The sequence below is a fragment of the Eutrema salsugineum genome, unplaced genomic scaffold (genome assembly GCF_000478725.1).
Source record: "Eutrema salsugineum unplaced genomic scaffold, Eutsalg1_0 scaffold_3, whole genome shotgun sequence".
Lineage (NCBI taxonomy): Eukaryota > Viridiplantae > Streptophyta > Magnoliopsida > Brassicales > Brassicaceae > Eutrema > Eutrema salsugineum.
In genome coordinates this window covers 1,077,815-1,102,079 of record NW_006256756.1, presented here as the reverse complement: position 1 = coordinate 1,102,079, position 24,265 = coordinate 1,077,815, and the positions used below count along the sequence as shown (strand labels likewise).

Sequence of the window (24,265 nt, the reverse complement as noted above, 5' to 3'; positions counted from 1 at the left end):
GCATCTTCTAATTAAGAATCGTTTAATTCAAAAAAAAAAGAAAAACTAGGAATCGAGTAGAGTATTTTTTTTTTTTTCCAAACACAGTAATACTTATTGAACATAAGACTTTCTATTATAAACATTTATATTAATTTATATTATCCTATAAGGTTAAACGAGCTTATAAATAAGTGTTTTAATCATTTTGATATTAAATTTTTTTATTAACAATGAAATATTTTTTTGTGCTATTTATAAAAATCCTTGTACTTTTAATTAATTTCACTCTGCTCGCATTTTTTAGGAACGGATATCTCATCACTTTAACACAGCTATCATAGTTTCTAAGAACACTTTTCCTCGTTTTGTCAACATTTCTAAATATATATTTGATGTGGCGTAGGAAATTTCTGTTTAAGCAGGAACATATTTTTGGTCAACACGCACAAATAATTGAGACTGATGAAAGAGTCCATCCCCCAGTAATCACGTCCTGTACCACCTTAAAATTTGCATTTAAATTAAACAATTATTTATTTTCCACTAAAAAACGTAAGAATTTTGCAGTTGTATGGCTAAATTGGGTTTTAATTTGCAGTTATTATTTTGTTTGTATATATATATATATTGTCGCATTATATAGTTGGACATACATGTTTTCTTGGGGACCTTTGATTGCATATAGTCATATACGTAAACGGTTAAAAAAAGATGCAGACGCTCCCAAAACGATGGACTCTGAGCCAAAGACTTGAGAGTGACGTCAATTTAATTATGAACCCTAAACCTATTGTTTAGTTGCATGTTATCTTATTAGTAATCCTTTTTCGTTGATTTCATTATATTATATTTGTATGATTTTTTTTTTCATTATTTTATATTCGTATGAATTTTCTGAATTAAATATAATTTAAGTGATAAAAATAGGAACTAAATGTCCAATCCTTACACATATAAAAATTACGGTGCCAAATGTCTTTTTAAAAATAAACTTTTGTAAGAAAATGCAAATGGCTCCACGTTAATATGGTCAACCAAAAGCAATAATTATTCATTGAAAAAAGGTAGAGTGAACACAAAATTACGTAGACGTGGTTGAAAAGAATTTAGTTTCCTATGTGTTCGGTTCTATCAATAGAACAGATATACTTCTGGCTCCATCAGAAGGTTTGAAGAATGGACTCTCACATATGGAAGAAGTCTGTATCGAAGTTACAAACGAGATGGGCCGATGTGATGAAAACAAGCCCACAACAGATGAAAACAAGCCCACAACAATTCAAACTCTTCTCCTCTATAACGGTAACAAACATGATCAGTCATACAGAGCTTATCCTCAGCAAAAAGGAGTCAATGGTACAGTAAAGACAGCTCACACAATCCAGCTACAAAACCGATTTGATACCCTGCAAGAATATGCTATGGCGTGTAGCTAAATTGTCTTTTTCTGCTTTAGAGCAACCTTAGTATCTCCTATATAAAGATACACTACTCTGTATGACATTTCCCAAGTTTTATGAATCAATAAAGTTGTCTTTTGCTATTTCTCAAAGTTTCGTTTTTACTCTCATGGTATCAGAGCTCATGCATAAAAGCCCAACAGAAGTCCAAAGCCCATGTTATGAAGTCTTAAGTGTAACTAGGGTTCCTACCAAGTAGTCTTATAAATATGTTCTAGGAAAGTCTTTGTAACCAACTTTGGCTGCTACAAACCGCAGCCTCACTTTCTCTTCTTAACGTGATAATCAAAGTCATTATACTCTTGCAGACAATCTCACGTTCTTTCCACTTCTTTAATTTATTGTCTTAAATAAAGCTCTATGAGCTATATGTTTCAATGTCTATCTTCTTAGCTAAATCTCTTCTTAATAAAGCTCTCATGAGCTCAACCCATCCTAGTTTCACACTTGTTATCATGGTATCAGAGCCACACGGTTCACGACGACCGACATGGCAAGCGACACGCAGATTCAACCGACCCCTGCCTCATCTCCGAGCGCTACACCAGGAGCGACTCCGGCGGCTCCTCATCGACCTACACATGACCCGACTCGAGCTGCTGTGTCTACAGGCCGAGTTTTACCGGACCATATCCCGCCGGCTTCAACGCCTCTTCGAGCTCCATCGTTCAATCCTCCAGTGCCACAGGTTTCTCAGGTTCCTGTCACGACACCACTGAACATCTCTCAGTTCGTCACTCAGCGGTTGTCAAACTCCAACTATCTGATGTGGAAGTCTCAAATGGAGTTTTGGCTCTCCAGTCAGAAACTGGTTGGCCATGTCACCGGAGGAACGCCTCAACCATCTCCAACAACCTCTCTGCGTCTTGGGAACATGGTCACTGAGATGCCTAATCCGGAGCTTTTCGTGTGGATACAGAACGACCAGACGGTGTTGGGATGGATCATTGGATCTCTCTCCGAAGATGCTTTCAGGGCGGTCTACGGCCTCACCACTGCTCGTGAGGTATGGTTTGCTTTAGCTCAGAAATACAACCGTATTTCTCTAACACGGAAACTAGACATTCAAAGGCGTATTCAGACTAATGTTAAGGATGATAAATCTCTGTCTAGCTATCTCTCGGAAGTTAAAGATCTGTGTGACCAACTAGAGTCCATTAATGCTCCCATGTCTGAACAAGAAAAGATTTATTCTGTTCTAAGAGGACTTGGTCGTGAGTATGAATCCATTGTTACTTTCATTGAAAATTCTATAGATTCTCAGTTTGGACTCTCATTTGATGATGTGGTTCACAAACTCTTGGGCTTTGATGAGAAACTCCAAGTTCACCTTGCTGCTGCTGCTACTGTCTCACCCCACTTGGCGTTTCAAACTGAGAAAAGCAACTCCTCAAATGGTAGCTACAACAACAACCGAGGTGGCTACAACAACAATCGGGGTCGCGGCTTCAATGGCGGTAACAACCGTGGACGAGGGTCTTACACCACTAGGGGTCGAGGATTTCAGCAACAGTTCACCTCTGGCTCCAACAATGGAAACCGGCCCACGTGTCAGATCTGTGGACGTTTTGGTCATACAGCGGTGAAGTGCTACAACAGGTTCGATCAGGATTATCAGTCTCCAGATATGCCTACTGCTCTTGCTGCTCTGAAAGTATCTGATGCTGATCAGTCCAACGGTAATGAATGGTACCCGGATACTGGCGCAACAGCTCATATCACCGGTTCTGCCTCTCAACTTGCTCAGTCTCAGACATACACAGGAAGTGATACCGTTATTGTGGGAAATGGGGACTATCTACCCATAACTCATATCGGCTCTACAACTCTGCCTACCACTCAAGGTATGATTCCTCTACAGGATGTCCTAGTTTGTCCTGGTATCACTAAATCATTGCTGTCTGTCTCAAAACTCACATCTGACTATCCCTGTAAGTTCATTTTTGATGCTGGCTCTGTGGTTGTGAAGGACACGAGAACCAGGCAGAAACTGTTGCAAGGTCGTAGAGACAAGGACCTATATGTGCTGAAGGATTCCCGGTGTGCAGCTTTCTATTCCACTAGACAGCAAGGAACCAGCTCAGAGGTGTGGCATCTGCGGCTTGGTCATCCGAATATGGAGATTCTTCAGCACTTAGCTAAAAGTAGTTTGCTAGTTATGAATAAGGTAGTCTCTCGTTTGTGTGAGGCGTGCCAATTGGGTAAATTCAGTAGGCTTCCGTTTGTTTCTTCAGAGTTTGTAGCCTCTAGGCCACTTGAGCGTGTTCATAGTGACCTATGGGGACCTGCACCTGTATCTTCGACTCAAGGATTTCAATACTATGTTATTTTTGTCGACAGTTTCTCTCGGTTTACATGGTTCTATCCTCTAAAACGCAAGTCAGACTTCTTCTCTGTGTTTCTCATGTTTCAAGCATTAGTAGAAAACCAGTTCCATTCCAAAATACAGATGCTTCAAAGTGATGGAGGGGGTGAATACATCAGTACTTCGTTTCTCAGTCATCTGCAGAAATGTGGTATCAAACACCTGTTGTCTTGTCCTCACACTCCACAACAGAATGGAATATCAGAGAGAAATCATCGACACATAACTGAACTCGCTCTTTCTATGATGTTTCAGAGTCAAGTTCCACATAAACTATGGGTTGAAGCATTTTTCACTGCAAATTTTTTGGGAAATCTTCTTCCTTCCTCGATCACTGGTGATAACAAGAGCCCTTATGAGAAACTATATGGAAAACCTCCTAGTTACACTGCTCTAAGGGTCTTTGGCTGCTCGTGCTATCCGTATTTGCGACCTTACTCCAAGAACAAATTTGATCCAAAGTCTCTGCATTGTGTGTTTTTGGGGTATAACGAGAAATACAAGGGATATCGATGCTTTTATCCTCCTACTGGTAAGGTTTTCATCAGCAGACATGTACTATTTTATGAAAGCCTGTTTCCCTTTTCAGGAGTTTATAGGCCCTTTCAGATGCATACTCCAACACCACTCATGTCTGCTTGGATCAGACATGCCTCGACATCATCTGCAGGCTCCATTCCCACAACTTCTTCAGATAACACAAACGGTACATCGCTATATCCTCCGCAGTCTTCTGATTCTCTACCTATGGTGACGCCTACTTCTTGTGTAATGGATAGTTCTGGGTGTACGACAGACACTGATTCTGTTCCTATAGGCAACAGCTATCCCATTACACAAGATAGGACAGGTTCACAACGGGTTGTGTCTACCCCTGTTTCATCTTCTGCAATACCCGATGTAACGCCTTCATCTGCAACTCTGTCAAGTAATGAAGTGTCACCTACATCTTCCTCGTCTGTATCCAGTCATTCATCTCCAGCTTCAGTGCTTACACAAGGTCATCCTATGCTTACAAGAGCGAAGGCTAGTATTTTTAAACCAAATCCGAGATATGTGTTGTTTACAGTGAAAGGGAACTACCCTGAACCCAAAATCATCAAGTCTGCTCTCAAAGACCCAAATTGGACGGCAGCTATGAATGTGGAACATGGAACTTTACAAGAAACTCATACCTGGGATCTAGTACCATCTGATCAAGCTGAAAATGTACTAGGTTGTCGATGGATCTACAAAACTAAACTCAAGTCGGATGGCTCTCTTGATCGCTTAAAAGCTCGTCTTGTAGCTAAAGGCTACACACATGAAGAAGGTGTTGATTTTCTTGAAACCTTCAGCCCAGTGGTTCGAACTGCAACAGTCAGGTCAGTTCTTCATGTTGCTGTCACTCAACATTGGGACATTAAACAACTCGATGTTCAAAATGCCTTCCTTCACGGTGACCTAAAGGAAACTGTGTATATGGTCCAGCCACCTGGCTTTGAGTATCCTGACAAGCCAGACTATGTTTGTAAGCTCAACAAGGCGATCTATGGGCTTAAACAAGCTCCACGTGCCTGGTTCGACAAGTTTAGCACTTTCCTCATTCAGTTTGGATTCATATGCAGTATACCAGATCCTTCTCTTTTTGTTTACATCAAAGGAAAAGATGTTATGTTGTTGCTTCTCTATGTGGATGATATGGTGCTTACAGGCAACAATAATGAGTTGATCCAACAGTTGCTTGATGAACTAAGTGTTTCATTTAGAATGAAGGACATGGGTCCCCTTCACTATTTTCTTGGGATTCAGGCAAAGTTTCATGATGAAGGTCTGTTCTTATGTCAAGAGAAATACACGCAAGATCTCCTTGTGGCGGCAGGAATGGCTGAATGTGCTCCTATGCCGACACCTCTGCCTCTGCAGTTGGATAAAGTTGCAGGTCAAACTGTTTTGTTCTCAGATCCTACTTATTTCAGAAGCCTGGCAGGCAAACTACAATATCTGACCTTAACAAGACCAGATATACAGTTCGCAGTCAACTTGGTCTGTCAACGGATGCATGCACCAACAATGGCTGACTTTAGTTTGTTAAAAAGGATCTTAAGATATCTTAAAGGAACATACACAATGGGAGTCAATCTGTTTTCAAACACAGACTCTGTTCTTCGTGCTTATAGTGACAGTGATTGGGCAAATTGCAAGGAAACGAGAAGGTCAACTGGTGGTCTGTGTACGTTTCTTGGTTCGAATATCATCTCTTGGTCTGCAAAGAGACACGCTACTGTCTCAAGGTCATCGACAGAGGCTGAGTATAAGACTCTCTCTCTGGCTGCTATAGAGTTGAAGTGGATCAGTCAGCTACTAGAAGCAATCGGTCTCCCACAGCCTGAAACGCCTGAGTTGTATTGTGATAACCTTTCAGCGGTTTATCTCACTGCAAATCCTGCTCTTCACTCTTGGTCCAAACATTTTGATGTGGACTTTCACTATGTTAGAGAAAGAGTTGCTCATGGAGCCCTGGTTGTCAAACACGTTCCAAGTAAGGTGCAACTGGCTGACATCTTCACTAAGTCCCTTCCACAAACCTCCTTCTTTGACTTAAGGTACAAACTCGGTGTTGATACTGCACCAACCCCAAGTTTGAGGGGGTGTATCAATAGAACAGATATACTTCTGGCTCCATCAGAAGGTTTGAAGAATGGACTCTCACACATGGAAGAAGCCTGTATCGAAGTTACAAACGAGATGGGCCGATGTGATGAAAACAAGCCCACAACAAATGAAAACAAGCCCACAACAATTCAAGCTCTTCTCCTCTATAACGGTAACAAACATGATCAGTCATACAGAGCTTATCCTCAGTAAAAAGGAGTCAATGGTATGGTAAAGACAGCTCACACAATCCAGCTACAAAACCGATTTGATACCCTGCAAGAGTGTGCTATGGCGTGTAGCTAAATTGTCTTTTTCTGCTTTAGGGCAACCTTAGTATCCCCTATATAAAGATACACTACTCTGTATGACATTTCCCAAATTTTATGAATCAATAAAGTTGTCTTTTGCTATTTTTCAAAGTTTCGTTTTTACTCTCAGGTTCTATCTAATATCTATAGTCAAAGTAATGACTAAAGTCGTTTTTCTAAATAGAGTTTTATCCCCTAATTCTAAAACAAAGAAGTATCTTTTGCAATGAAGAAGAATTGCGCCATGCTTTGAGTTTGATTAAACGTGAAAACTTTATGGTAAAAAAATGACACGTATGAAAATGTAAAGGAATGGAGGAAAACGGCACGCATGTATACTCTGTGTTTTTTTACTTGTCAATTTGTATGCCGACATAAATATAACGGAAATAGACAGACAAAAAAGGCACGCAATACTACTATATACAATTCTACGTGTATGGGATTATGGGAAAGCTTTGAAATTCGCTATGAAGAAACGAACTCGGTATTCACGTATCCGAATCAAACTCAATACAAACTTCAAGTTGTTTTAATACAAACCATGCCTTCGCTGACTCCATTGCAAAACTCACTTGGTGACGGCTTCCTTGTAATCCCCTAATGAGTATCTTCTTTCAACTAGGTGATTACACACACTCTATGCAGGATAAATATTAATCATATTTTTTTAATTTGATAATATATATATACAACTTAAACATGCTAATTAATATTTATAATTGCAAATTTATACATAGATTATGCAATTATAAATAATAGTTACAATTATATTTATTTTGTAATATAATTACATAAATACTAAATAATTATTGATTTTTTATAATTAACTTTAATAATATTTTCTATATGCATGAAATTGCATATTTGAAATATTAAATATACTAAGTTAGATTAATATATATCATCTAACCGGTTCAAAATCAGACTAAGATATTTTGTTTTTGATATAAAATAATTGAATTATAATATACATTAAAATATTTAGATCTTTTTGTTAAATAGATTATATAGTTATTTTTTTTAATAAAATTATGATAAAAAAATATGATATAAAAAATATAATATTTAGTAACATAAGTAATACTATGTATTAAATTTTTATAAATAAATTGATAAGAAATAGAAAAAGAAAAAATATATTTAAAAATTAAATATTGAATATTAAATATATAATTGTTATAAACTAATCTCTAATCAAATTAATGTTAATAGCATATAATTATTTTAGTAAAGTAAGTATTTTTCTATATGTGTTTTGAAAAGTTCTCTTATAATGACACATCAGCATGATACTCTTGTAAATCACACATCAAGTGAAAGTTATTTTTAAATTGTCTTTCTTAACTAATAATATAATATTAGATGTTAAAAAACAAAGTTAATTTTTTAACTTTTTAAAGAAAAAATTAGCATATTTTTACAACGACGAAAATAATCAATATAATTCTATCCTTACTCATGTTTTTGTTATACTTATACTGTGACGTGTGGGCAATGCAAATGATCACTATCATGTAACGTGGGATTACTCATACAATCGTCCGCATAAAAAAAATAAAGTTAAGCACAAAACAATGAAACATATGATGACACGAGATACTAGATATTTTATTAAATATTTTACCCCGCATATTTTATTAATTTATATAGCTAGTTATTAGTTTATCGATGTATAAATCAGTCTAAAATTAATTTGAATCTAAAAATGTACAGTAATAGATCGAATATTGATTTACAAAATCTATATGATATGTAAAAATTGTCATATTAATTGTTACAAATAATTTCAACAGTATTACTAGGTTGATGAAACATTGTTAGACTCGAGAGAGAAAATCTCTTTTACTCCTTACAAATACTTTTGTTCTATATGACTATATACATCATAAGTAACACTAACAACGTCAATTAAAGAACAAAAGTTTCATGCTCACAAGTCACAACCCAAACTTCCTTCCTCTTCTTCCCATAATTGTTGGTGCATGCTGGTTCTATCATTCTACTTACTACAAAAACTTAGAGTTATTATGATCAAATATTGATAAATTAGCTACCACAACATATCGGTTTTTTTTTTGTCAACTAAATATATCAAAATATTCCGTTTTAAGATCGTCAGACAGAGTCGGTTCTCTAGTCTCAGCCAGAGTGGATTCAGTGGCGCCGGTAGTGGTGGCTTTATCTGAAGAATGAACTTAGCACAGATCCAAGGTTTGCTGGAGAACCGATTTGGTTTATTCTGGTTGTTTTCCATTTATTTTGGTTTAATTTTGGTTCAGTTTCTCAATGTAAACCACGGTCGACTCCTGCTTTAGGGTCGGTTTAATATAATATGATTTTTTTTGTTTAATGTTACAGTTCAATTTAATATACAAAGTACTGATGTTAAGTTATAATTATTTTTGATATGTTCGGTCTGTTACATTTGTTTAGTCGCTCAAAACGGAAATTTTATCCGATTTTAAGTCACCTTAGAAACAACATTGTCTAATTTGGATGTGTTCGACTCAACATAAAAACATTCTAGCCGGGTGACTTGAAAGGCCAAAATTCATGTCGAGTTTTGCTCCAGAGACGTGTTAGTTGAACGACAAGTAAGCTGAGTCTAAATGGGAATGAGGATATTTCTATGTTCCTTGGGTTGGATAATCTGGTGAAGATATAGTAATTGGTGAGCTAACTTACCAACGCAACAATGGTTACAGAAAATAAAAAACAATGCTGCTTTTTTTGTTAAAGTGAAAAAATTATCGATGAAAATCTAGTATAAGATTAAAAAAAAAACAATGCTTTCAGATTTGAAACATTAAATGTATCACACAAAAAAAGATTTAAAATATCTAAAAGTTATGCAATTTTTTTTCATTTTTAATTTTGTAGAATTTGTGGATTTTTTTTAGAATGTTATAGCCAACCCTCAATTATTGTTATTTCAAAATATGGTTGATATCTTTCTAGTCCTTTTTCATTATTTGGTTATACCACAAGTCTAAATTTAATGCACAAAAATAAAAGAAAATACATACATATCTTTTCAGATTTATGTAAAACAATTGCTAAAATTCTTTTTATCTCAATTTGCAAAGGATTTACTTGCTAATCAGGTTCAGCAAATTAAAATTGCAAATCTGACTGAAATAATATTCATTTCTATGTACAAATAAGAAATCACAAATTCCTTTTTTGCAAATATTTTTCGTTTAATGGTTCCCGCTGGGAGGTGTGTATAAGTTTTCCTTTCACTTCACATTTCAGTTTCTCCTATTTTTTTTCTTTTTTTTTGGGTGGGTGCAAGCAAATGTTAGTTTCTCTTTTAATTTTCCCTTTCTACTAAATTTTGTTAGAAAAATGAATCATCTAAAAAAAGATTCAAGATACATTGTAATTCTCAGCGTACTACCATTTACCTTTCTCCTCATCTTCTTAACCACCGTCGTTTCATCTCATTCACCATCATCAACCCTCCACAAAACGCAGCGTTTTGCATCCTCCGATAACATCACCGAGCTCGTCGTCGCCACTTTAAACCAAACCATCTCCAAGGTCAATCTCTCTTCCTCCAACTTCTCCCATCTCCAAAACCGTCTCGGCTCCAACATTAGCCATCGCGACCGTTGCGCATTCCAAGACTGTCTTGAGCTACTCGATGACACCGTCTATGATCTCACCACCGCGATCTCGGAGCTCCGATCTCTTCCTCCGGTGCTCCACAACGTCAATATGTTGCTTAGCGCCGTGATGACGAACACACGAACGTGTCTTGATGGCTTCTATTCTAGCGACGACGAGGACGACGAGAATTCGAATAATGATAATAAGATATATGGAGTGGCTGAGAGCATGAAGGAGAGTCTTTTGAATATCTCTAGAAACGTTAGAGAATCACTAGCTATGCTTGATGAGAATATTCCGGGGAATATTCCGGGGAAATTAGAGAAAGATGTTAAGTTTCCGATGTGGGTCTCAGGGAGTGACCGGAAACTCCTTCAAGATCCGGTGAATGAGACTAAGGCTAATATCGTGGTGGCTCAAAATGGTACCGGAAACTTCACAACCATCGGGGCCGCTGTATCGGCCGCTCCCAACTCGAGCGAAACCAGGTAACAAAAAAAAATGTTAGGTTTGATTGGTAAGTAACATATAGATGACGATATCATATTGCATGTTTTACCAATTACGAAATTATATATAAATCACTTTTGTATTTCATTTTGAAAATTTTCAGTGTTTTCTTTTACGTCTTTATGATTAATTTCTTCTTTTCTTTTTGGTTTGATTTTGTTTTATGTTTTCTTTACGTAGAAGCTAGAATTCGGTCCCAAAAAAAAATTCATTATTGGGCAGGGTTTAGTAAAGAAAACATTTTTTGTAAATTAAGCTCAATTTTTGCGCTCAATTCTTCAATTTTTACTCATGAATTACAAATTATTCAATTGAGCGCATAAATTCTTTAAAATAATTTCATGAATAGACTGCTAAGTTGAAGAAGTATTTATAAACTCAAGTGAGAAATTCTTTGTTCTGTATCATCACAGGTACAACGTATTTCCAAATTTTTGAAGAAACTTTTTTCTTTGAAGGCAGTTTTCTTGTTTCAGAATTTTGTTTCAACAAAAATATCTTACAATTAAGTAGTACTCGTCACAGATAAAATAATGACAAATTAACTTAAAGAACAAGACCCGTGAGTGTAATATTCATTATTATTATTTTGGTTAGATTTGTGATATATATAACATGTGGGGTATATTTCGAAAACATTGAAATACCGAGGGAGAAGACGATGATAATGTTTGTCGGGGACGGAATCGGACGGACAATATTAAAAGCTAACCGAAGCTCCGCAGATGGATGGACGGCATTCAACTCTGCTACCGTTGGTAAGTTTTCTTCTTAAATAAATCATGTTATTAGCCATATTTCATTTAGTTAGTTCATGTTTCTTATAATATATTTGTTGTAAATTATAATTTACACGTACGTTTTGGTATATATGCATGCAGGGGTGAGAGGTAGTGGCTTCATAGCTAAGGACATATCATTCGTGAACGATGCAGGACCGACCAAACACCAGGCAGTGGCGTTGCGAAGCAGTTCTGACCTCTCTGCTTACTACCGATGCAGCTTTGAAAGCTACCAAGACACCATCTATGTCCATTCACACAAACAGTTCTATCGAGAATGTGATATTTATGGCACGGTCGATTTCATATTTGGTGACGCATCGGTTGTGTTCCAGAATTGTAGTCTCTATGCTCGTAGACCAAATCCTAACCAGAGAATCACATATACCGCTCAAGGCCGAGAAGATTCAAGTCAACCAACGGGTATTTCTATAGTTCATTCCAGGATTTTGGCTGCACCGGATTTGATCCCTGTGAAAGCTAAGTTCAAAGCGTACTTAGGTCGTCCATGGCAATTATATTCTAGGACAGTTATCATAAAATCGTTTATTGATGATATTGTTGATCCTGCTGGATGGTTGAAATGGAAAGATGGTTTTGCACTTGATACCTTGTATTATGGAGAGTATATGAATGAAGGGCCCGGTTCGAACATGACAAACCGGGTCAAATGGCCTGGTTTTAAACGTATCGAAACCGAAGTAGAAGCAACTCAATTCACTGTCGGTCCGTTTATTGAAGGTAACAAATGGCTTAATTCTACCGGAATTCCCTTTACTCTTGATCTCTAATCTTTTATTTTAAAGTTGGATACAATATTATAAACAAAATTTGTGTTACTAGCTACTTCAAAGGGATTGTAATTAAGCATGGGATCAAGTCATTTAAGACTAATGTCCTTCCTCTAATAACATTATAGAGTAGCTAGTTCTCTCTCTCTTTTTTTTCTCATTAGTTGATGCAAAATAAAAGCAAAACAAAATCGCGAACTGTGGTGGAGGGAAATCAAATCTTCCAGTTAAAACTCAAATTTTTGGTGAGTTTCAGTTTATAATATTTTGATTGAAGTTCGTTTGTATATATGCTTGGAAAATCTGTAATCTATGGATTTTACGTAGTTTGGTAAAATATTGATGAAGTTTTAATGAATATTGTTATTCAATTTGAACAAAGACTTCCTTACTCAAATATTATTACCATGTGTGACTATATTGATCGTATGTTAAAACAATTACTATAATCTAAAGGAAATGAGTTTGACCAAAACGTTTGCCTTCTATTTAATCTTTGCTGTTATCATTCTTCCCTTTATTATGTATCGTTACCTTTCGAAGTCAATATAAGACCACACCCAACACTTATTATAAATTTCAGCTTTGTCATAAAAAAATTCTATGTTTCATTACGATCTTGAAGAAAAAAGATGAATAATCCAACTAGAAAAACATCAAAACACATATTGATTCTCAACATACCATTGACCTTTCATCTAATCTTCTTTGCCACAGTCGTTTCTTCTCATTCACAATCCAACATCCACAAAACTCAGCTTTTAACCAAATCCAATGACACCACTGAGCTCGTCGTGGCCACTTTAAACCAAACCATCTCAAAGGTCAATCTCTCTTCCTCCAACTTCTTCGACCTTCAAAACCGTCTTGGTCCAACCCTAACTTTCCGAGATCGCTGCGCGTTTGAAGACTGTCTCGGGCTACTCGATGACACTATCTCCGATCTCAAAACCGCAATCTCCAAGCTCCAAAGTTCCTCTTTTGGGTCCCATGACGTTAGTATGTTGCTTAGCGACGCCATGACCAACCAAGACACATGTCTCGAGGGTTTCACGGCAAGTAACGACGAGAATAATAATGATAGGACTTATGAATTGAATGAGAGCTTGAAGGAGAGCATCTTAAACATCTCTAACAACCTCGGTAACTCTCTAGATATGGTTCAGAAGATTCCGGGGAATAAACATTTCCCTGACGTTGAGTTCCCGAGTTGGGTCTCAGAGAATGACAAGAGACTCCTTCAGGCTTCGGTGAAAGAGACTAAGTTTAATCTCTCTGTGGCTCAAGATGGTTCCGGAAACTTCACAACCATCAGTTCTGCGGTCTCGGCCGCTCCTAACTCGAGCGAAACCAGGTACTTAATAACTCAACGTAGTAAAGCATCAACGTCATATTGGTACTAATTTATATATCTTGGGAATTATTGTTAAGTAATATTGGTAGTAATTGGTGATGTTGAAAAAAAGAAATGATGTCTAAGGTCATTAAGGGATACACATATGCATGTGTTAGATTTATCATTGTGATTAAAAAAGGTGGATTCTAATGTGATATGAAATTTTGATGATACAGCTATATATGTAGATGTGATGGACTCTTATCATTTCGTCAAGATATGGGTCTAGTATTAATTTTTCAAAAATATTGGTATAGATTTACGATTTATATAAAAGGTGGGGTATATTTTGAGAACGTCGAAATACCAAAGAAGAAGACAATGATAATGTTTGTCGGAGACGGTATCGGAAAAACAATCATAAAAGCAAACCGCAGCCGCGTTGATGGATGGTCAACATTTCAATCTGCTACTGTAGGTCAGTAACGACTATAATTTAATGGGCTGAGACCAGGTTATATACATATCTTGAGCCCAAATAAATATATCTATCCACAGAGCCACAACAAATAAAAAAATTTGATATAAGTTACTACTTACTTGCATGTTTTCTTTTGCATCTTCCTATCCTTGTTGTAATCCATGAGTACTAATTTATTTATCAATTGGTGATGCAGGCGTGAAAGGTAAAGGCTTCATAGCTAAGGGCATATCATTTGTGAATTTTGCTGGACTGGCCAAACACCAAGCTGTTGCATTGCGTAGCGGTTCTGATCTCTCTGCGTTTTACCAATGCGCGTTTGAAGGTTACCAAGACACTCTCTATGTCCATTCAGCCAAACAGTTTTACCGAGAATGTGATATATTTGGTACAGTAGATTTCATATGTGGTAACGCAGCTGTTGTGTTCCAGAATTGTAGTCTTTATGCTCGTAAACCAAATTTTAACCAGAAAATCGCGTTTACCGCTCAGAGTCGCAACCACTCTGATCAGCCAACAGGTATTTCTATGATTAATTGTAGAATCTTGGCCGGAGATGATTTGATACCAGTAAAAGCAAACTTCAAGGCATATTTGGGTCGACCATGGAGACGATATTCTAGGACGACTATTATAAAATCGTTTATTGACGATTTGATTGATCCTGCCGGATGGTTGGAGTGGCAAAACGATTTTGCTCTTGAGACTTTATATTATGGAGAATATATGAATGAAGGACCAGGGTCAAACATGACAAACCGGGTCAAATGGCCTGGTTATAGACGCATGCAAACCGCAATGGAGGCAACTCAATTTACAGTCGGTCCATTTATTGATGGTAACACATGGCTCAATTCAACTGGTATCCCATTTCATCTCGGTTTGTAACCGTTAATTTTTTTTTGATAATTAGTAGAAGATGCATAATAATAATAATCAAGCAAAGTGTTGTAACCACTATATTGGATCGTAAACATGGGATCAAGTCATTTGGACTTGGACTTTTAAAATGATCAACATTCTACATTAGTTTTATGACTGTAGTGGTAGTATATATATCCAACTCGCGTAAACAATGATAATTATATCTCACAGCAAGAGGGATTCAAAGAAAGAATATAATTATATCGATAGTATATATATGACAGTAATGAAATGGTTTCATATTTATAAGCATATCATGATCAAATTAAACTAGAATTTAGTCAAACAAACTTAGTTTATCTGTTCAAATTTGTAATTTAAAAAAAAAATCTTATGTAATTTTATATTGAGATGAATGCAATTTATAGTTTTTACCATCTGTTTTCTTGGTCGTTCCAATAATGGGAAAACTTTTACAGAGAAGCAGGAAAAGAAGAATAAGAACACGAATCCAAAGTCAAGTTTTTCCTTTTGCTCTTTACATCGTGTTTTGTTTTGGAGGGTCATAATGCATGTGGAATTATCACAGGAGCGCACATGATAGTACGACATTCCCATATCCTCTCCATTATTATTCAATGCTACTCTTCATACATATTGATATAATATACATATATGTTTATACATACACAGCTTCTACAATTACTTATATTACGATTGCTCAAAATATTTAAACAACATTATCCACATGTGGTTCAGTTTACTCAAAGAGTAGAGGATAATTTTTGTTTTAATTACCTAAGAATAGAGGATAGTACTTACTTCTCGTTTGTTTGCGAATTTGAATATGATATTACAATTAAGGAATTTTTTGTTGACAGTATCTAATTTGGTTTGACAGTATCAGTTTTAAATATCCGAACGAAAAAAAATATAGCTCTCTCAAAAATATTTGAATCACAATTTCCATTGAATATGCCGTATGAAATATGACAGATATTACTTTTTTTTTTTTAACGAATGATAGATATTACGTATATACATATGTAGTATATTAATTTAAAAGATAGATATACAGTAAAAAATCTATAAATTAATAATGTTGAGACTTTGGTATTTTACTAATTTATAGAGTTATTAATTTATAAATTTCAAATAAAAAATATATTTTTTTAATAATTTTAAAAAGATTTTTTTTAAAAATTCTACTCTTTAAAACATTCTTTTTAAAATTAAAGATGATTATAAGAAATTTTAAATTTAAAATAAATAAATTTTTTATCAAACTCATATTTTAATAGATTATATCATTTTTATATTTATATTTTATTTTATTTACGATAATTATTAATTTATGATATTAATAAATTCATATATTTACATAGGATTTTTTTTTAAATTATTATTTTATTATCTTATCGATTTGTGTTATAATTTAAATCAAGACCATAAAAATTATTAATTTATAAAATTTATTAGTTTATCGAATATTATTTATAAAATTTTTATTGTAATTTTATATTACACTTAGATTTTAATTAAAAAATATAGTTGATTGTCCTAGTTACATCTTTGTTATATACATTGACCATATCACAAATGACGATGATCCTTCACAACAAAAAGACTTAACAATCCGTAACACACATTTATTTGGGATCATAACATCATTCAACCTGTAACGCACTTAGACTTTCAAAAAAAATTCAGGTCATAAAATTTTAAAAATAAAGATTAAACCTGAAATATGTGTAAAAGAATTGATTCATCATGAATCAATCACTTTTATTAAAAAAAAAGATTCAATCACTGTACCAAAAACTTCCACTAAAATTATGTTCAATTGAATAAGAAAAAGTATGCTACATCAATTAGATTGATTTGACCAAATTTGTCTTTATCAAATTTTGTTTTATAATGACGTAAAAAAGACAAATATTTGAGACCCCAAAAATCTAAAATAGTTCAAATTGAGATCATTGAGAAATCTAAACCATTTTAAATTTGAAGTTAGTGAAAATATCAAATATTAAATTAAATTTCTTTTCAGTTTAAAACCAATTGACAATGATTAGATTAACCTATGTTTTAAACTAATTTGTCAACATTCAATGTGGGATATTTATGCCATGCTCCATCAAAATGATAGCTCTCACGGCCATTGATTTTGGTTTCGTACATGAATCAAAGAAATCAACTTTGGATCAGATGAAACCAATTTTAGGTTGGTCTGTTTGTAAATCGGGTTGGATATTGTAACTATACTTTGATACCATATGAAGTTATATATATATATATATAAATATATATATATATAACTCAAAACTAATTACAGTAAATGAATTAGCCCACATTGCACGTATATTATTTAGGGTTTTTGCCGACTTCTGAGATATCGTTCCATAAAATAGAATTGTCTCGATAAAGTGAAGCAGCATTTATCTGCAATGTAATTTGGGCCCTCGACGTTTATTTTTAATTTTCCGTAAATTAAGTGATTGTCTTGCTTACAAGTTATGACAATCATTGCTGTATCGCATTTACCGTACAGTATGATTCAAATAACTGTAACCTTCTTTAGCAGAAAACATATCAGTGCAATTAGCACCACTAATATGTCACGGATTCGACTAAAAAGGGAATACCACTAATGTAGTTTCTAAATAATTGTTATAATGGCCAGAGTTTATAGTTCATCATAGATTCTTATGAAAAGGCTAGTCACATGCACACATGTATGTGGAATGATTAAAACTTTAATTAGTCATAATTGAATATCTCATCATCATTATCGAACAATCTACTTAAATAAACGTCCTCGCATTGACAACGGTTAACTGTTTAAAGGTAAACTGCTGCCATTATTTCTTTGGCATAAATAAAATATAATTCGCGAGAAAAACTAAAATTGAATAAAAAGTGATACATGATAATAGACCATTTCGTTAAACTTATAGTTGGTAACATGAGATCTGTACATAATGATAGAAAATAAAAAATACTCAACGAAATAAATCTACATATCGAAAGCTGCAAAATAAAACTATATGTGTGTTTGGATAAATTTCAGAATAGCGGAATATACTATAAATTATATAGTATATATATATTCTTCACATATATATATTAAGTATTATTTGATAGAGTTGTCAGATTTTATCTAGTATTCATAGATATATAACATAATTTTACTATAAACAATTTTGTTTACTTTTTCTTAACAGTTAAATTTTTCATAGGTAAAATACAAAATATTTATTTAACTGGTTCTCAGCAAAATAAGTTACTACTAAATATTTACTTGTTTGCGTAATGAACTTTCATTTGCTTTTTAAAGCTTAAGCATAAAACTTACGTTTTGTTTAATGTTTTAATTTTTTTTTGTCTTACAGAAATAAGTCTCATATAAATGAACAAACATGTCTAAGTCTAAATAACATGATTCTGCGGACTTTTTGACGTTTAGACAAGTAAAATAGAAATGACCATAACTTGAGTTATGAAGAAGTCAGAAAGAATTAGAAGACAAAGATAAAAAAATCAAATTATTTCGGATGCGAAAGAAAAAAAGGATTTGCAAAGTATCAGTCGATTTAGGAACCACTTTAGAGTAAAAGATAGATGAAATGTCACAGCTGATCGAGAGAGTAGCTAGAGATAGCAAGAAAATGACTGAAATGTGAGGGAGACTAGATCTCCGAGAATGAAGCGTTTTAGAAATCAACTAAAGAAAAGTCGAAAGTTCAAATATAAGTAAGGAAAAAAGAGGTATATTTAACCTAACATATTGATACTCAGACCCTAATAACACTCTCTATTGCTGAAATGACACGAGTTTAGGACAAGTGACATTTTCTATTTTAATTATACGTGGTGATAAGAGATTTGTCTGACTCTTAAGAAAAATATTTATCTCCAACATTTAGTATTTTACATATTTATTTTTATTGGTAAAAAAATTGTAATCGCGTCAAGAAAAAATCAATTCTGCAATTCCATGGATTGCCAGTAAAAAAGAATCTCAAATCATGAAATCCAAAAATTATATTGTGTGAGTACCCACACTTTAAAGATGTGTTCCCTAATTTATTTAGTGAAACACTTTAATCTGTTTCATATAATAACTCAAAGTAGTAAATTAAATTAACGAAAAAGTTAGTAAATTAAATAAACAATGAAAAATGGTAGTAAATTAAATCGAACAAATCAAACCATTAACAAAAGTAACGTTGGTCCAGTGACGTTGTTCAAGTAGTAGAGCGATTGTTATGCAGATCAAAGTTTTTCTTATTTTGCTAATAAATGCAGATCAAAAAGTTTCATAACGAGTTTTACCATTACTCTGGATCTATCATTAATCACTTATAGACATGTTAGGTGATACAAATATTCAACCTTCCACAAATCTCGAATGTATGTATTTTGGTCTAATAATTTCGCCAATTACCAAAAAAAAAATCAAAATATTTACCAGGAAATATATAACATAATTTGTATAAAAGTAACTTATTTATTTTTGAAAACTTTGGAAAATATTGAATATTCAACAAACAATTGATGATACATATGGTATGTAATTTCACTAGGCATCATTGTACTCAAGTTCGAACAATCGGCAAACCTGAAACAATATTTTTGTTCACCGAATCAAACTATAGTAAGTTATTAAACCAAACAAAAAAAGAAGAAGATCGTTTTGTCTTTTACAAACTTTACAAGCACCGAATCTTATCCAACTATAAGATATGTAATCACATACATGCAAGAATCAAATCAGATAGAGAAGTAAAATGAATCTTCAGTCATAAGTTAGAATGCGAATGGGCTTCCCCATCTCCCAACGAGTCGAAACAAGCAGAAGTACGGACAATAACTTATTTTTGAATATTGCTTAAATACCCCTCAAATATTTATTTATTGTGGTTATAACCAGGAATTTTCCAATTGGTCAAATTCTCTTTCTTGGCTACATTTCTTTTCTTCTTACAAACTCATTTTTATCATTTTGTTTTTTACCACAAAAAGAGGAGTCAAAAAGTTTTTTACTTTGCCACAGAAAGGAAAGAGGAGAGGGACAAACCTTTCTCCCCCCCCCTATAAAGAGCAGAGCTACTTCCTCTGTTTCCCACTAAGCAGCTTCTGCAATCTGTTCGCTGATTGGTTAATAGAAGCTCTCTCTCTCTTTCTCTCTCAGCGAAAATGGCTTTCCTCTTTTCTTCTTCATCATATGCCTTGACAGTCATCATTTTCCTCTCTTTCTTCTTCTTTCTCTGCAATGGCTTCTCTTACTCTTCTTCTTCTCTCTTCAACACCCATCACCATCGTCACCACTTCGCCAAGCACAACTACAAAGACGCTCTCACCAAATCCATCCTCTTTTTCGAAGGCCAAAGGTCTGGGAAGCTTCCTTCCAACCAGAGAATGACTTGGAGGAGAAACTCTGGTCTCTCTGATGGCTCTGCTCTTCATGTAATCTACCTCAACTTTCCTTAATCTCTCCTCTTTCTTTTTTTTTTTTTGGAGATTTTCGGTTTGTTTTTATGGAGAATACGAACTGAGTTTGCTTCTTCACTGAGAGATCTCAGCAATGTAGGTCAAATTTGTATCAATATCGTCAAAAGATTCAACCTTTATTCAGTGGTTTGCGTTTGCAAAAAAAAAAAAAAAAAAAAACAGAGGATAAAGTTAGGGTTTTGGTTCTCTTTCCCCTTTTCGAAAATTACCTATCTTTTTATGAATTGGGTTTTATTTGTTGGTGTCAGATCTCAAGATTCTCAACAATGTAGGTTGATTCCTGTATCAATTTCATCAGAAAGATTCAATCTTTGTCTAAATGGGTTTGGTGGATAAAAACAAATTTTAGGGGTTTTGTAATTTTTCCTCTTTGAAAAAAATCCCTAATTTGTGTTCAATTGTTTTTTTTTTGTTTTTCCCGAAGGTGGACTTGGTTGGAGGATACTATGATGCAGGAGACAATATCAAATTCGGATTCCCAATGGCATTCACAACAACAATGCTCTCATGGAGTGTAATTGAATTCGGTGGTCTCATGAAATCTGAATTACCAAACGCTAAAATAGCGATTCGTTGGGCCACGGATTATCTCCTCAAAGCCACTTCACATCCTGACACCATTTATGTTCAAGTTGGTGATGCAAACAAAGACCATGCTTGTTGGGAAAGACCAGAGGACATGGACACACAAAGAAGTGTCTTTAAAGTAGACAAGAACACTCCTGGTTCTGATGTCGCCGCTGAAACCGCCGCAGCTCTCGCCGCCGCCGCCATTGTTTTCAGAAAATCTGATCCTTCTTACTCCAAAATCCTCCTCAAACGAGCCATTAGGGTAAAACCATTAAACCTTTCTCAGGCATTTTCTTCTTCAGAAAAAAACACTAATTAATTGTTCTTTCTTGTGTGGAATTTAAGGTTTTTGCATTTGCGGATAAATACAGAGGAACTTACAGTGCAGGATTGAAACCAGATGTTTGTCCATTTTATTGCTCTTACTCTGGTTATCAGGTAAATGGGTTTCTCTAACACAACCAACAAAGCAACCGTTTTGGAAATTATTTTTTTTTCATTAAAGAGAGAATGAAATAAAAGAATGATTTTTCATTTATTTTGCAGGATGAATTGTTGTGGGGAGCTGCTTGGTTACAAAAAGCGACAAGGAATCTAAAATATTTGAATTACATTAAAATCAATGGACAAATCCTTGGAGCTGCTGAGTATGATAACACTTTTGGTTGGGATAACAAGCATGCTGGAGCCAGAATTCTTCTTACAAAGGTAAGAGTATTTAAAATAAAATAAAAATTGATCCATATAAAGTCCATTTCTGTAGAATAAAACGCTAACTCAGTGTGATTTATTTATTTTTATTCTGTTGTGAAGGGGTTTCTGGTTCAGAATATGAAGACACTTCATGAATACAAAGGTCATGCTGATAATTTCATTTGCTCTGTTATTCCTGGAGCTCCTTTCTCTTCTACTCAGTATACTCCAGGTTTTTACATTTTTACCACCCTCCATTTCCACTAATTTACATCTTTGCTCCTCCACTAAAGAATAAGATTTTAATTTTATGCGATTTATTTTGTGATATATAATTATACTTTCCGGAAGCCATATGATTTTTTTTTTTTTGGTTTTCTTTACACTTTTTTGCTGACAATTTTTCCATATGATATTCTTTTTGATAAAATAAGTAATTTATTAAAAATAATGCTAAACAATGAAAAAAATAAAATGGTCTAATACTACTATTTTCTCTATGGAATATTAAGTATTTATTATTACATATATTATGCAGGTGGATTATTATTCAAAATGGCAGACGCCAACATGCAATACGTGACGTCAACATCGTTCTTGCTCCTAACCTACGCCAAATACTTAACCTCTGCTAGAACCGTCGTCCATTGCGGTGGCTCTGTCTACACTCCCGGTCGCCTCCGCTCCATCGCCAAGAAACAGGTCTGTTTTTTAGATTTTAGACCATTTTGTCAATTCATAAAAATCTGGACTATTTCTCTAGATAAACTTTAGTACATTCTTTTTAATAATTTTCGGCTTATTAAATTAATATAGGTGGATTATCTACTTGGAGACAATCCATTAAGAATGTCTTACATGGTTGGTTACGGTCCAAAATTCCCACGGCGAATCCACCACCGTGGCTCCTCATTACCTTGCGTTGCAAGCCACCCGGCCAAGATCCAATGTCACGAAGGCTTCTCCATCATGAACTCTCAATCTCCAAACCCTAATTTCCTCGTTGGTGCAGTTGTTGGTGGTCCGGACCAGCACGATCGCTTCCCTGACGAACGGTCTGACTATGAACAGTCCGAGCCAGCTACTTACATCAATGCACCACTCGTTGGAGCTCTTGCCTACTTCGCTCACGCCTATGGTCAACTCTAGTTGTTTATCGTTGACTATAATCTAGTAATGAATGTGTTAGTTTAAGTTAAGCCAAAAAAAAGTGAAGGACGTTATCTTTATTTTTATTTTTAGTATACATCTTGGATCGAAAATCGAATCACAAGAGGACATTGGTCCGAGGGATGGGTTTATTTGGTTCGTTATTAAATAGCGTCAAGTGTAATCTTATCTTTCAAAAAAAAAGTGTAATCTTATCGTGGTTATTAATGTAATCGTCCTTTAAATGATGCTACCAATGTTGCTCTCTTTTGTATGTTTCTGTGATACTAATTTTAATATTGTTTTCGGACAATGGACGGAATCTCCAGCTGTTTAACGGTATTATAGATGAGATTGTGATTTCTTGATTGGTTCCCGGCATCTTGGAGTGTTGGGATATATAGAGAAAACTAAGAAATAATGTCAAGGCTACTAATATTAGTAGCATACAGTTATTTTTTTTTATGAAGACATACACTTATTTTGTATAGTTACCATCATGCGATCGAATCACTGAAATTTTAGTTTTACTAGTATATTATTTGGTGTGTGTTATTAACATTTTAATTCTTAAAGAAAAGTAAGAAAGTAGGATAATTCACAAAAAAATGAGCATCCAAAATCTTGCTTTGGCGTGGAGGGGACATTTTAAAGATTTGCAATAATTTAATTCAACAGGTCAAGTGGAATTTCGAGTTCCGGGATTTATTGGTCTCATTAAACAATCTCACAGAATTGAGATGCATCGAGAATCAACAGATAATAAAAATTTAAAAAGGTCACTGTGACTATGTGAGTGAGAATAAAAGTTATAGTCTTATAGACTAGTACTAAATACATATTTATCGGAATAGCCATCTGACAAAGATTTTAGTTTTCAAATACATAGCACAAATGTAGGTATTTATGTGAAGAGAAAATATATTTTCTATTGGAAAGGTAATTTTATTTTGTAAAATAAAAATACAAAGAAAAGAATAAAAATGAGTGATGATTGATGTTTATTGCATCGGGAGAATCATTTTCCACGACACGAGAAGCGAGTAATTGACCAGAGAGAGAGAAGTGTCCTTTTGGGTTTGATTCATTGGTCAATTAAAGCTGCTTTTGTCACTCTTCTCTCCTGTCAGGTTTTATTTTTCAATATCTTTATTATTTTGTGTATCTCGAAATTTATCAATAAATGGGACAATTCTTTTTTTCTCTGG

At 34.5% G+C, this 24,265-nt stretch overlaps 3 protein-coding genes across 3 annotated transcripts; all 3 read left to right on the top strand.

The window, feature by feature from the left end:
* The first annotated feature begins 10,045 nt into the window (after positions 1-10,045).
* LOC18015114 (probable pectinesterase/pectinesterase inhibitor 40) lies at positions 10,046-12,510 on the top strand. The gene is made up of 3 exons (XM_006396376.2): positions 10,046-10,855; positions 11,475-11,635; positions 11,759-12,510. Exons 1-3 carry the CDS (start codon positions 10,104-10,106, stop codon positions 12,448-12,450), a joined length of 1,605 nt encoding a protein of 534 aa, XP_006396439.1. The 5' UTR covers positions 10,046-10,103; the 3' UTR covers positions 12,451-12,510.
* Positions 12,511-13,082: 572 nt separating this feature from the next.
* Positions 13,083-15,155, top strand: LOC18015102 (probable pectinesterase/pectinesterase inhibitor 39). The gene is made up of 3 exons (XM_006396375.1): positions 13,083-13,804; positions 14,104-14,264; positions 14,464-15,155. Exons 1-3 carry the CDS (start codon positions 13,083-13,085, stop codon positions 15,153-15,155), a joined length of 1,575 nt encoding a protein of 524 aa, XP_006396438.1.
* Positions 15,156-20,291: 5,136 nt separating this feature from the next.
* Positions 20,292-23,305, top strand: LOC18015166 (endoglucanase 17). Its single transcript, XM_006396374.2, has 7 exons — positions 20,292-20,600; positions 21,070-21,477; positions 21,561-21,653; positions 21,762-21,923; positions 22,029-22,140; positions 22,447-22,610; positions 22,725-23,305. The coding sequence occupies exons 1-7, from the start codon at positions 20,331-20,333 to the stop codon at positions 23,055-23,057; spliced, it is 1,542 nt and encodes a 513-aa protein (XP_006396437.1). The 5' UTR covers positions 20,292-20,330; the 3' UTR covers positions 23,058-23,305.
* Positions 23,306-24,265: the final 960 nt, after the last annotated feature.

What these genes read in the sequence shown, in the direction of transcription:
- LOC18015114 (XM_006396376.2), top strand. Translation starts at nt 10,104, where the DNA reads ATGAATCATCTAAAAAAAGATTCAAGATACATTGTAATTCTCAGCGTA. An exon ending in CCCAACTCGAGCGAAACCAG is followed by an intron (nt 10,856 to 11,474) that starts GTAACAAAAAAA and finishes TATTTTGGTTAG; the next exon opens with ATTTGTGATATATATAACAT. An exon ending in ATTCAACTCTGCTACCGTTG is followed by an intron (nt 11,636 to 11,758) that starts GTAAGTTTTCTT and finishes ATATGCATGCAG; the next exon opens with GGGTGAGAGGTAGTGGCTTC.
- LOC18015102 (XM_006396375.1), top strand. Translation starts at nt 13,083, where the DNA reads ATGAATAATCCAACTAGAAAAACATCAAAACACATATTGATTCTCAAC. An exon ending in CCTAACTCGAGCGAAACCAG is followed by an intron (nt 13,805 to 14,103) that starts GTACTTAATAAC and finishes ATATTGGTATAG; the next exon opens with ATTTACGATTTATATAAAAG. An exon ending in ATTTCAATCTGCTACTGTAG is followed by an intron (nt 14,265 to 14,463) that starts GTCAGTAACGAC and finishes TTGGTGATGCAG; the next exon opens with GCGTGAAAGGTAAAGGCTTC.
- LOC18015166 (XM_006396374.2), top strand. Translation starts at nt 20,331, where the DNA reads ATGGCTTTCCTCTTTTCTTCTTCATCATATGCCTTGACAGTCATCATT. An exon ending in TCCTCAAACGAGCCATTAGG is followed by an intron (nt 21,478 to 21,560) that starts GTAAAACCATTA and finishes GTGGAATTTAAG; the next exon opens with GTTTTTGCATTTGCGGATAA. An exon ending in CCAGAATTCTTCTTACAAAG is followed by an intron (nt 21,924 to 22,028) that starts GTAAGAGTATTT and finishes TCTGTTGTGAAG; the next exon opens with GGGTTTCTGGTTCAGAATAT.